General features: G+C 38.5%; 2 protein-coding genes across 3 annotated transcripts in view; one reads left to right on the plus strand and one right to left on the minus strand.

Annotated features, from left to right (window-relative positions):
* Positions 1 to 3,789, minus strand: part of LOC137998065 (myeloid leukemia factor 1-like) — a 9,053-nt gene extending 5,264 nt beyond the window's left edge. The window contains exons 1-2 of one of the 2 annotated variants that reach the window (XM_068844466.1): positions 3,626 to 3,789; positions 2,314 to 2,536 (exon numbers count right to left, since the gene is read on the minus strand). In XM_068844466.1, coding sequence (XP_068700567.1) covers positions 2,314 to 2,536; positions 3,626 to 3,672 — 270 coding nt within the window. In that variant the 5' untranslated portion in view covers positions 3,673 to 3,789. The remainder of the gene's footprint in view (positions 1 to 2,313; positions 2,537 to 3,625) is intronic. The other variant, XM_068844465.1, reaches the window with a different exon arrangement.
* A 1,548-nt stretch (positions 3,790 to 5,337) lies between these two features.
* LOC137995944 (adhesion G protein-coupled receptor E1-like) lies at positions 5,338 to 11,800 on the plus strand. Its single transcript, XM_068841390.1, has 6 exons — positions 5,338 to 5,462; positions 5,778 to 5,918; positions 7,215 to 7,355; positions 7,822 to 7,971; positions 9,821 to 9,937; positions 11,583 to 11,800. The coding sequence occupies exons 1-6, from the start codon at positions 5,390 to 5,392 to the stop codon at positions 11,681 to 11,683; spliced, it is 723 nt and encodes a 240-aa protein (XP_068697491.1). The 5' UTR covers positions 5,338 to 5,389; the 3' UTR covers positions 11,684 to 11,800.
* The last annotated feature ends 700 nt before the right edge of the window (positions 11,801 to 12,500 follow it).

Consider the following 12,500-nt stretch of genomic DNA (forward strand, 5'->3'; position numbering starts at 1 on the left):
GCACATTTGTAGGCTTGACTTGTGCAGGTTGAACAACAAAATCTCAAAGTGTCTGATAAGTGTCACAGACTGAAATATATTTGTGCTCCCATTAAACTTGATCTGTTGAAAGAATTTTTAATAATTTGGATTCAGTGCTGTTGTGTTAGCTTTGCCCTGTCATATTCAACATTATACATTATACAATACTAAATGGTGGACAAAATGGTGACCTACTATTAGTGATTTAGTTTACCTAAATGGCATAGGAATACTGTAATTTCCGGCCGATTACCCGCGGTAATGCGTTAATTTTCCAGTAAACCGCGGTTGCTGCGGGTAATAGGAAGGTGCGGGTAATGTGATAATTTTTAAATCTCAGGTAAGAATTTGACAGATTGAAACAAGTTAAAATGAGGATAATTAAACCAACACTTCCTTCAAATCTGTGTGTTGCCTCGTTCGTTGATTCAGTCCTTAAAATGATGCTTTATTTGCCGTAGTCTTTGTAAAACTGCTCGATGAAAGCCGAAGCAAATTGAATGAAAAACAATAATCTTTCCCTTCGACCATATCACAACTTGTCACCGAATTAAAAGTAAATGAGAACGAATTTCTCACTTTAACACATCCTTTTCAATTTTAAGAAAGAGTTTATCGTGAGACACAATTCAATGCTGAAAAAGTAACAAGATGCGCATGTGTTTATTTTGTGATGCCACAAATTTTTCCGTTCAAAACAAATCTTTTACGATCTTGTTTAAATAATTTCAAACCTTTACTACTTATTTAAACTGATGCTTCCTTAAAACTTGTGTGTTGCCAAGCTTGTTTGTTACCGTAGTTCAATCTGAAAACGCTTCCTATTCAAGATTTGTGTGATGTTTTATTCTAGTGTTCTAAAAGCCCTCAATGAAAGCCGATGCAAATTGAATGGAAAACAAATCAATAGTGTTTAAGTGATTACTGTAGTTCACTGCTTTTTCTTCGCTTAATTTGAAAGCATTTCTCACCTGCACTCCTTTCAATTTTGTATATGAAAGATTGAAAGCATTTTTTGTGAAAGCACGCTCAAAGCTACAGAAACAAGATGCCGACATATTTCATGGCACCGCATAATTATTTAGAACGTGATTGTTGGCACGTGTGTAAACAAAACACTAACTACGGTGAAAAATTTGCTGGATTGTTCAGCGCATCAGTGAAATGTTCCTAGCTACCCCTGGCTTGAGTAATAGAGCATTTTCCCGTTTTAAGCGACTTCTTATATAGGCCCGGTCTTTTGCCCTTGGGTATGCCTATCCACCACCCCATCAGGTATTTTTAACACTCGCCCCCACTTTCTCTCAACGTATCAAAATGGTGCTCAATGATCAATCATAAAGATGTTGGCCTTCAACTCGTATTCTATCGAGTCTTAGCGTTAATACATGTACATTGGATATTTAGGTCGTTTTAACAAGACAAACCAGAAATGACTAAGGAGAGTGTTTAAGGCTGCATTATTAAAAGCCAATTCTTAGCAGAAAATGCTATCGATCTTCTGCTTTGTAAACAACAACATGGAATATTCATCGCTCAAAGTTTGAGTTCTTGTCCCGGAAATACAGTAGCAAGATTTTTTCGGTTTTGGGGTGCGGGTAATAGGCCAGTGCGGGTAATCTGTTGAACGTTTTTTCCCCTTGTGACAAAAATAGACCGCTGTGGGTAATCTGCCGTGCAGGTAATCGTCCGGAAATTACAGTACCTCTTATCCTTGTTAAACAAAGTTGCAAATACTATTTCATTTGTTTGATTGTATTGTCAATTTAGGTTTCATTATTAATTTTTAAATAAAGTTGAGTTTACCCTATGAAACAAATAATTGTTTGACAGGTCAGTTAAAAAGGGGCAATATCAATCTAAATTTGCTGTTTTTAGGTCAAAACTGGGTGAAATTCTAAATTACTACTTTAAATTAGCTCACATGTACATATGGACAGGTGAAGGAAACAGTGTACAAAGCAGAGCACAAGAATCGGGAAGGTTGAGAGGACGTGATGCAAGTGTTGTCGACCTTTTGGGAAAAGCACCAAAGTCCACATATGTACCCAATGCAAAACAATTTTTTTTAATGCTGCACGTATGTACCGCATCTCTGAAAGCAGAATTTTATTAGCACATTGGCTGCTTGCCACTTTGAGATGCATTTTGAAATCAATAAACTTCAAGGACTTTAATTAACATCAAAAATGATGCAATTTTCAAGGACATTTAATCCAAAGCATGCATTGTTTAATGTCTCAGAAAAAATGCTCAAAGCTTGTCTCTCCTGCAGTTGGTAGGCTTACTTACAAAGTTTTGGTGCATATTTGCCATCATGGAATTCATGTTTGCAAACACATCCCCAAACATACTGCCAAACATGTCCTGGGGTGCTAATTGGCGATTGTTTTGGCGGTGAGATCTATCAGCTCGTCGTTCATGTTCAATTGGAGGGTGTCTTGCTTGAAATCCAAAATTTGGAAATGGATCTCCAAATCCACGGAACATTGATGACATTCCATTATGATGGTCCCTAAAAGGAAAGTACATTTAAGTCACAAAGGAAAAAAAGCAATGTTCTTCTTCTTTACAGTTCTTGTTGTACAAAATGCTGATAAAGTAATTTTCCTAACATGCCCCAAATCGGGGGAAAAAAAAAAGAAAGAAACATGTCTTATTCCAAGAGGTATATTAATTGCCAGAAAGCAGTCTCAAGGATACAAATAAAAAAATGCAATTTATCAGAGGTACATGTATAACCTGCATTGATTTTGACAATGACAACTAGGGAGATCATGGGGCAGTCATCCAAAAGGACTGGCTGGTCTTTCATATACCGGATCCGAAATAATTAATGTCCATAAAACAAAAGAACAAAGTGAACATAACAATACCCAATTATCAAGGCCTAATAGGGATAACAAAGGTTCTTTGTTTTCCACCATTTTAGTCCGGTATATGAAAGTCTACCCCAAAACGCAGACTACAAAGGGGACACAAAGACCTATGTTGACATAGTACCATCAACAGCAAATTTCTTCTTACGTCACCCATTGTTTATTGATATGCCAACCAGAAGCTACTTGGCTATTGAAACAATAACTTCTTTTGTTCAACATCAAAACAAATGTGAGGTCAATGTTTTGTAAACAAGAAATTCGCTATTTCAATGTCGTTATGTTCTCAAGTCTGTAGAAGTGCAAGAGACTCTTCATTCCATTCTCTTCAAAAGACTCAAGATACGTGAAGCAAGTAACCTTTGGCACTGAATTAGTTAACAAAGCCAAAAGAACAAGACAAGTTACGCTTAAGAGTTTGTATCGACCCAGCTGTCAGCTCTTCGCGTTCGTGCCTGTATTTTTATGGTGCACGAAAACTGTATCCAAGCAAGCCTTTTGTTTGCTCGGCCAGAAGCTCAGCAGGCGAAGTACATATGCCTAGACTATCTTTTTAAGTCCAAACTTAAATTCACGGAGATGCAATCAACAATAGCGTTCTCATTTTCTACTGTTTTGACTTTCTAGCCTAAAATTAAACACATCACAAAAGCTGTGAATGGTGATTTCACGACACTCGTAAACTCTTGACGCAATAAATTCTGTCTTGAGTGCAGAAGCCCCACCTGAAAAAAGGATCTTCTTCGAAGTCACGTAAAGCGCTGCGAAACATTGTTTCCAGATAAAAATGATAAGGAGTCCAATGGTTTCCACACTTTTACAAATATAGACCTCAGAAGATGTCTTCTCTCGAAAAAAAAGCAGGTTTCTTTGTGACATGCGCATTTGTGCGCACTCCTCTGTCGTCACAATTGTGCCCAGTCTTCCATTGCACTTTACATGTTTCTACTTTCCGACGTCTGATGGACCGTCTGATGTAATCATTTGCAACTTTTCTAACTTCAGTTTTATGAATTTTATGAATAATTGCAAGTTGAGACTCAGTATCAGTTATTTATTACATGTATTTATTTTGGTCATGGTAAATTATCTAAGCAAAGTAGAAAACTACCTCTCATCTTCTTGATCTTCAGCTCGACTGGCAACTTAAAAATGAAATCATTACTTGTGTGTTTTCCCGCTCAAATCTTTCGAAACCAATTTTGGAAGGTTTCTTTGATATGCCTAATATTTCTCGGATTTTTATTTGTTTGGATATGCGTGGAATCTTTGAGTAACTGCAACTGCACTACATTGATCTTCTTCGCTTCCAGTCAACTATTTTGACGTGCAAGTGAAGCTTAGTCTTATCAGTTAGACTGAACATGTTCGCGGACAGCGATTTGCAGTAACGACATATCTATTGTTGGATGTTTCTGCACTTTTAGTCTCAGTTGGAAAAAGAAATTAAAGTTGAGCATCGGATTTCATAACTGATCTCAGTACAAGAGGTTTTTGAGAAATAATCCCGCCCAGTAAAGGAGGAAATCGTCGACATTAAAAACATGCAGATGCAACTTATGACCACTTATGGCAGTGCTTGCAATTGCCTGTGAACAAAAAATCTGGCGCTGGAGTTTACAAGAGGACCGCATGCATTTGAATACTCAGATTACCAACAGTTTGTAATCAGTTTCGCTATGCAAATCACGTCTGCACACTTTTATTTCAGATGTCGGTTGTTTCTGGGCTTAGCTCAAACGCTGTCACAATCAAAATTCGACAAATCTAAATCAAATCACCTCATGGCTTATCCTCTGTTAGTGTTAACACAAATTAAATTGATTAGCTATGGTTACCACATTGAAGCCGTAAACAAAGGGGTATCGTCGATCAGCGGGAAACACGAATGTACGTATCGCGTTCACGTCCATTGTTCAATGCATGCTTTAATGATTGGTTTACCTATGGAAAACGTATATGGAAAATGTATATGAGTCGAGATCAGTAAACCCATCAAGGTGTTTCCTTGAGCTATTTTTGGTATTTAAGGCCTCTCGTGTCTGCCGTATTTGCCATGAAACTTCCTTAACAACCTTGCAATTAGACTCGAGAACACTTGAAATAGATGATATAGCAATTCCCGCTCGAGTTGCCAGGAGGTGAATGAAGATGTTCGGAGTAGCCAGTCAGAGCGCGCCTTCGATGCTATAATTTTTTTTGGTGTGTTTTAGTTATTAGCAGAATATTTAATATAAGGAAGTTCTTGCTCCACTTTTTCAAGAACGAACGAAGCCAACTTAAGTTAAGACTTGATTTCTGTGAGATCAGACAGATTATTACATCACAACTGCGCGTGATTATTAATTGCACTATTATTTATAGTGATGTAATAAAGTCAATAAAGGCTAAAAATTGATCCGAAAGAGTGCATATAGAACTGGATGGTCACTGAACAGCAGGAATTTTGGGAAAACGAAGAACAGAGTTCTGGGTTTACTAACTTTAACATGGCCTTTAGACACAAATTATCAGTGTTTGGAGTTCTCGTCCTTGTACTTATCGACTTGGTGCTAGGTGTAGGTAAAAAGAAACTGGTGGACTGTTTTTAAAGAGTGTTTCCACAAACACGATCATCCCATGCAATCAAAACTGAATCGGTAAATCATCAGTAAAAACTGCGAGGTTTCTACAGGCTCGGTTTCCTTCATGGAAAGAGATGAAACTATGCGCAATGAAAAAGAGAGCTGGCGCGCATTTTTCCCTTATCGCATGTCATTAATTTCAGTATTTATTGAGAATTTTTCTTCAGTTGGCAACCCTCTTTAAATCTGACTTCTTTGAGTAAAGTTTACTTTAAAATTCACTAACATTTTTTTTATTAATGATATTTTTCAGATCGTTGCTCGCACCCAAGAAAAAACACTTGTTCTGAGCATGCTGTCTGTGTAAGATTACAGCACGACTTCACTTGCAATTGTCCGAAAGGGTTTAAATCAATGAGCGATGCATCACAAGGAAAAGATATTATCTGCCAAGGTACTTTACTCTCGTTTTTTTCTATAATATTATTCCGAGTGAACCTCTTTCATTACGAAGAAAAAGATGTCTCTGTAACGCAGCTTCTAAGAAAAGGGTTTTAAACCCTTTTATCCTTATGATCGAAACGCTGATTCTCCTAACTAGTACCATGGATTTCTTGGTTGGGTAGTCATAAGAATTTGGCGTTATATCTTAATTTAAGGGGCTAGGTCACGCAATTTTAGGCAATTTCAGCACTGACCGAATGGTAATAGAATTAACTAAAATATTAAAATAACTGTTCAAAACTATAGAAGAACTCTAACAAAACACAGGGAAGCCAAGAAGGGACATGGATGGACAAAACTGGAGAGGATTGAAATGGACTGAATTTGGGTAAATTTGAATAGCGTCGGCCCATCTTTTTCCAAATTTATATCAGTCTATAACAAAATGTCATTTACACAGCTGGAAAATCATTCTCAGTTGTTTATGTGACCGTGATTTTGCAAATGAAAGACTCTTGCTCTGCCAATTTGACGTTTAGAGCTCATAATTAACAAAATTAAACACGATAGCGTGACATAGCCCCTTTAAGCTGATAATATTCTCCATTCTCAATTCCTGTCTCAGTGACATTTTATTGAAATCATGAAGAAGACTTACGCACCGACCCCTCCCGGAAATCAAAGGTCGGGTCAAAAACACCTTTTGGTTCGAGTTGAAAGCGCCAGAAATCATTTAAAATGAGCAGAAGTCACCCAACTCAGGATAAGATAAGGATTTAGGGTTAGGGTTCACTTTCTCTAGTCATGTCTTTTCGGTGCACTGTGGTTTTCAAGCAACTTGTAGCGTTATAGTTCGAATCAGATCCTTGTCACACCAACGAGTTTTCGAAATTCTTTGTTTTCATCTTGAGGAAAACGAAACAATACTTCAAAATTCCAAAGCGCCCTATGTATTTTAGAGTGAATTATGGGCGCAATCGGATATAAAGTTATTCCTTTTCAAGTCAGAAAAGACTACAAAAACAGAAAAGCTTTGCGTTCGACTGGGAAATTAAATTTTGGTTTTCCGGATTTAAACAAGATTTTTCTCTGGATTTTTAACATTGAAGTCCTTCCTCCGACTTAAATCTAGGGCGAAATCAGTCTTATCAGTAGTAAAAAAGTAAATCCTGGTTGTGCAGCTAGACCAAATAACGCAAGCTCAGCTTGCCCAACAAGACAAGTAAAGGCCCCACGCTACAGTTAGAGTACCAGGCGCGAATGTTGAGATCATTACTCCTAATTCATGATGTCTCATTAATTTTAGACGTGGATGAGTGCGATGAAAGGAACACTTGTTTAAAAAACACCATTTGTGTGAACACCTTAGGAAGTTACCATTGTGAATGTGCTGATGGCTTTCAATCTTGGAACGGCAAACCACAGGGACTGGACATAAAGTGTAAAGGTACGTTCACTGACATATCTAGTTTTTTTAAACCGTGAATATTTCCTTACATTTCTCCCTCAAGCTCTTCTGCTGGGGCCTCATTCATTTATCTGTAATTTTGAAAATAACAGATCCCTTTTACCATACTCAGAGAGCAAAACGTACAGGAGGTCGCATTCGAATACGAATAAGTCTTATGTAAACATAACATTTTTCAACGTCCTTTTCTTACAAACAAGCTACAGGTTGGGAAAAGGGTCGGAAAAGGAATCACTCGCAAAATCTTTCAGATTGCAAGGATGAAAAGATTGCTTTAAGATTATTGATAATGTAAATTAGCAAGTTTTAACAAGGAAATGAATAGCCCTATTCACACGTACAACGTAAACACACGATAGAACGAAAAATGGAATAAAGATGGCCAGACGCAGCGCTTATCTTCATATTGGATGATTATTTTTACTTCGAATTCCCTGAATCCTAGATATTGATGAATGTTCGGCTCCTGGACTCAACGCATGTGCAGTGAGGACTCTGTGTGAAAACTTGAACGGCGGCTACAAGTGTGTTTGTGAAGCAGGATTTGAACCAGTGGACAAAAATGAGACTGAGGGAGTAGACATGAAATGCAAAGGTAAGTTAACGATTCATCACTCGTGCTACTTTTATGTGAGATGAATCATGGTCGTTTCGCACTAGCTCTAACGTCTAATCCAGAAATGTTTCACGTGTCGTTCCAAAATGTTTAACTGAGGTCGGTAACCGAAAAGTGCAAGGAAGCAACCATTATAACAATATCTTCTCTCCCCTCACTCACGATCATTGAAACTTGAAAGAAAAGCGCATGCCCTGCTTGATGTCCGTAAATCGGACATCCGGTATTGGCTGCGACCAGAGCCTTTCGTTCGCCGACCACGTGACCAAAAAACCCGGAGGGCTCTGGGGACGAGAATGGTTTAGGCACTTTACCTCCTGCCACCCTCTAAGGGTCAGGAAAGGCTTCATCAAGGCTAAACCCCAGGTGTTCTCAGAACTAACACTTCAATGAAAACCAAATTTGAAGAAAACAACGCACAATTCAAACAAAGAATACGCCACAGGGGTTATCCAGATAACCTTGTGAACATGCCGTCATCTGAAGTCAGATCAGTTTTAAGCCGCTGTCACAGGTTGAAACTTTTAGCTGAAACTTATGTGCAACGGCGCTGCGAAACAAGTTTCAGAAGGCGTTGCACCTTGTAGCATGGTCGGTTTCGTGAAACATTTTGAACTTCCGTTGCTAGACAAATCTCACAAAGTGTATTACACGGTAAAATTCTTGTTTTTGTCACCGCTGGGATCATCGCGACCGTCGCAGAAGTAGCATTCGGTTCTACTTTTCGCGAAACTTATCTCGCAAGGGAAGTTCAAAAAGTTTCACGAAAACCGACCATAACACGTTGCAACACCTGTCAATCCTCAAGTCTATCCTTTAGTTTTTGATTTAAGGATACCTGACTGTGACATTTGATGGCTGATATTGGCTTGCTCCGTTTGACAGTTGACGGAAAAATTATTGCGTTTTTGACAGTTGACTGTTAACCCCATTGACACTCTCAGACTGAACACCTTAAGGACGGTGCCTACCATTGTTATTGCGCATACGTTCTGCGCATGTTCAGATATTCGGGTTTCCTCTTGGTGATGCTAACCAATACAGGGAAATTTTTGCCCGGCTTAAAACTATGCAGAGGAAGTAGATCTTTGTAAGTACTCTTGGTATCCAAATAGAAAATTGGGGGTAACCATGCATTCTTTAGAGATAATTAATCTTCAATTTGAGAAAGAACGCTATACATGGCTTTGTATTTTGGAGCTTTTTACAAATATTGTTCATGAGTTATCTTTGAAAAATGCGTGGTTACGCCCAATTTTCTGTTTGGATTTCAATAACACTTGATGAAATCTACCTTTCCTGCATAATCATAAATCGGGGCAAAAATACATTTGAATTAGTAGACACCGTCCTTAACTCTCTTAATTGCCACTTATAGACCACAATGCTCTCCGAACACGCTCCAAAACTGGAAATTTAGGTGGTAAAACGGCATTTGGAGCGCAATGCTACGTGGTTTCACGACCTTTTCACTTTTTCTGGCTCTTCCTCTTGTTGTTTTTCCAAGAGATGATAAGGATGGAGAACTCATCGCCATATCCATTTTTTTTTTCAATCTATTGGAAGAAGCCCATGTATGGTGGATGTGTTCTCTCCCCTCATTCGCTCTTGCACGATGTTGTTTCGTTTTCTTGTATGATTTCTTCCTATATGAAAGTCAAAGAAAGGAAACTTTGCCTGTTGTTTGCAATGCAATGCTTATTACTAATAGGGGAAAAGCTAAACTTAGGAAAACTCGCGTGTGAGAAAACGATTTCTGTGACAACTAAACTAGCCGCCGTACTTATCGACCCTGGAAAAAAGCTTAACTTCAATTTTTAATTACCAGATGTTGACGAATGCATAAGGAAACCATGTCATCCTAAAGCTACCTGCACGAACATAAAGAAATCCTACAAATGCGAATGCAATGAGGGATACAAAGGGGATGGAAAGAAATGTTTGAGTAAGACATTTATTTCGTACATCTTAATTGTAAATATAATGGTAACAGTTGTTATTCAAGGTTCACTTTCAGTTGTAATGTTTTGGCGTAGGATGGGTAAGCGAAAAAGACTTATGAAGGCCCATTTCAAACGTCGAACTTTACATGTGCCGAATCTAATTCAAATGAGGGAAAACAATAGATTTCTCTCATTTGCATTAGATTCGGCACATGTACAGTTCGACGTTTGAAACGGGCCTTAAGAGCAAAAACAACGACGACGAAGAAGAAATATAACTTCGCGTCATTGCAGCCATTTCGATCCAAGTTATTAAAAGCTCAAGTTGTCTGAATTGAAAATAGTCGCGTTGTAAACTGCGCAGCAACTCTCATGGCCGGTGCCGAAAGAGTTGAGAAATCGGTCAGTATAAAATGCAGACCGCATACTGCAGACTGCAGACTGGGTCTAAAATGCCAACACGATCTCTTCCTCAAATGAAGGGTAATCCTTCATTGTCAGTTTGCTCCAAATGAAGTATAATCCTCCATTTAGATTACTCTGTCCCAGGACTTGTGGTAGCAAACAAAAAGAAAAAAAGTAAAGGCAGCCCCTGAACAGGATTTGAACCTGGAGCACCCACATTGAAGGAAGTGTTTTTATCCACTTAACAATAAAGGTCAACTGATGAAAAAAGGTGCCGATTATTTACCAAAACTAATTAGCATATATATAAAATCATTGCTGAATAATGGTTAAGTCTAAAGCTTGATTTTGAAATGGTTAGCTTTCTCTTGAAGTTTGGTAACCGATATTGTTCACTGTATAAGCTTGCTTCTTAGGACGTTTTCAACCAACCTCTAGAGACACCAATAACAATAGAGAGATGTACGACTTCTGGTGGACAAGCAAAAAAAGCTAATATGAGAGATCTTTTCCCATCTTTCCTTGCGCTTCTGTCTATCGAACTAGGGAACTACCATGGCAACGGCAACGGCAACGACACAAAGCGAGAATATTGGTTGTGGTTACACTCGCCCTTTTACCAATGGGTAAATAGCGTTTGCCCACGGGCGAGGACGTTTTGGTGTGTAACCGCTTTCCTTAGACCGAAACTACCCTAGGGTTATTTCCATGGATACATGGAAAAGAACAAAAGAACTTCCCATGACAGTTCCTGAACTGAAAAGTACGGTTCATCTGGTCCCTGAGGTGGCTTGGCCAATCATAAAGCAGAACGTAGCTCATACACGAAGATCCCTAATTATATTAATTATAATGAACCAAAGCGAAGCCATTTACCCTTCGGAAGGCCCCCACACCCGAGGTGTGTGTAGCCACGACTATTTGGCTAAAAAGGGAAAGTAATCGTGCTGCCTTACTCCACAAAACAACAACATGATATCACCAAATTTTAGGTTTTGACGACAACGCGAACGAACAACAATGAACCATTCATTTTCTATCTTTAATTTCGTTTCGAATCCATCCAGTTAAAGGATAGTTTACCAGAATTGCACTCTCACTGAACGCGAGTACTGGTGTGCTTGTATGCTTGATATTGGTTCTCTTAATTATATCCAACGTCAATAAATTATATTGTCTAGATTTTGTCAATCGATATTTTCGTCGTTGCAAATGACTACCATTCTTTGATTAATATTTCAGAGTCGCGTCAGTTGAAAGGTGCGTCAAGAAAACTCCAAAACTCCCTTCCTATCAAGCTTCTTGATCTTGTATTGTTTTTATACCTAAGGTGTCTGTTTTAAAGTATACCCTCAATATTGTTCTTCGTTTAAACTCAATTTTATAATTTTCTCGAAGGAAAGATATAAGGATACAACGTTTCGGTTTTTTTCCTATTTTAGAATGTCGGATTAACTATGTTCTCTTGTAACCAAACAATTCTTATTGTAAATTGTGTAACATCATTACCCTAGATGAAAACTTACCCCGTCTCGTGCACAGAAAAACTGCACATTGTAATACACACAATCAAGAAACAATAAACCACTCTTCACAAGCTGCTGCTGTTCTAAAATTTTATCTGTGTTTGACATGTTTTTTTTTTCTTGAGATCCTATTGTGCCATTGTTGGGTTTCTTATTGACCATGAGTTTCATTAGCCTCCTTCACAGGCAACTACTTCCGGAGAGACTGGGAATGAGGAAAAGACAAGAGGGGAGGGGGTGAGAAGGAAAGCAAAAAAGAGGAGGAGGAACTCCCTTATTTCTTATTTGGGGCCCATTCTTCCTCGGTCAAAAAAACAAAACAAAGGGCCGATTTACACGGTACGATTTTTGTCGCATGCGACAAGCTTACAAAAGGAGACCCAAGAAGCCGATGCCAAGCTTGAAGAAACAGGAGACCCAAGACGACGATGTCAAGCTTGAACACTAATGTTTCCTGTTTTTCACGTTGCCATGTAACCACCAATAGCGTAGCTCCTACTCTACTATAAAAACTACACACAACCCATAATTCCTCGATTCGCTCTAACGAAGGGCTAACGCTCGAAACGTCAGCTTTTAGAATCCCTGTATGGTGGTCAATTTACATTATCAATCCGTCGATAAAACCAAATTT

The sequence above is a fragment of the Montipora foliosa genome, chromosome 3 (genome assembly GCF_036669935.1).
Source record: "Montipora foliosa isolate CH-2021 chromosome 3, ASM3666993v2, whole genome shotgun sequence".
Lineage (NCBI taxonomy): Eukaryota > Metazoa > Cnidaria > Anthozoa > Scleractinia > Acroporidae > Montipora > Montipora foliosa.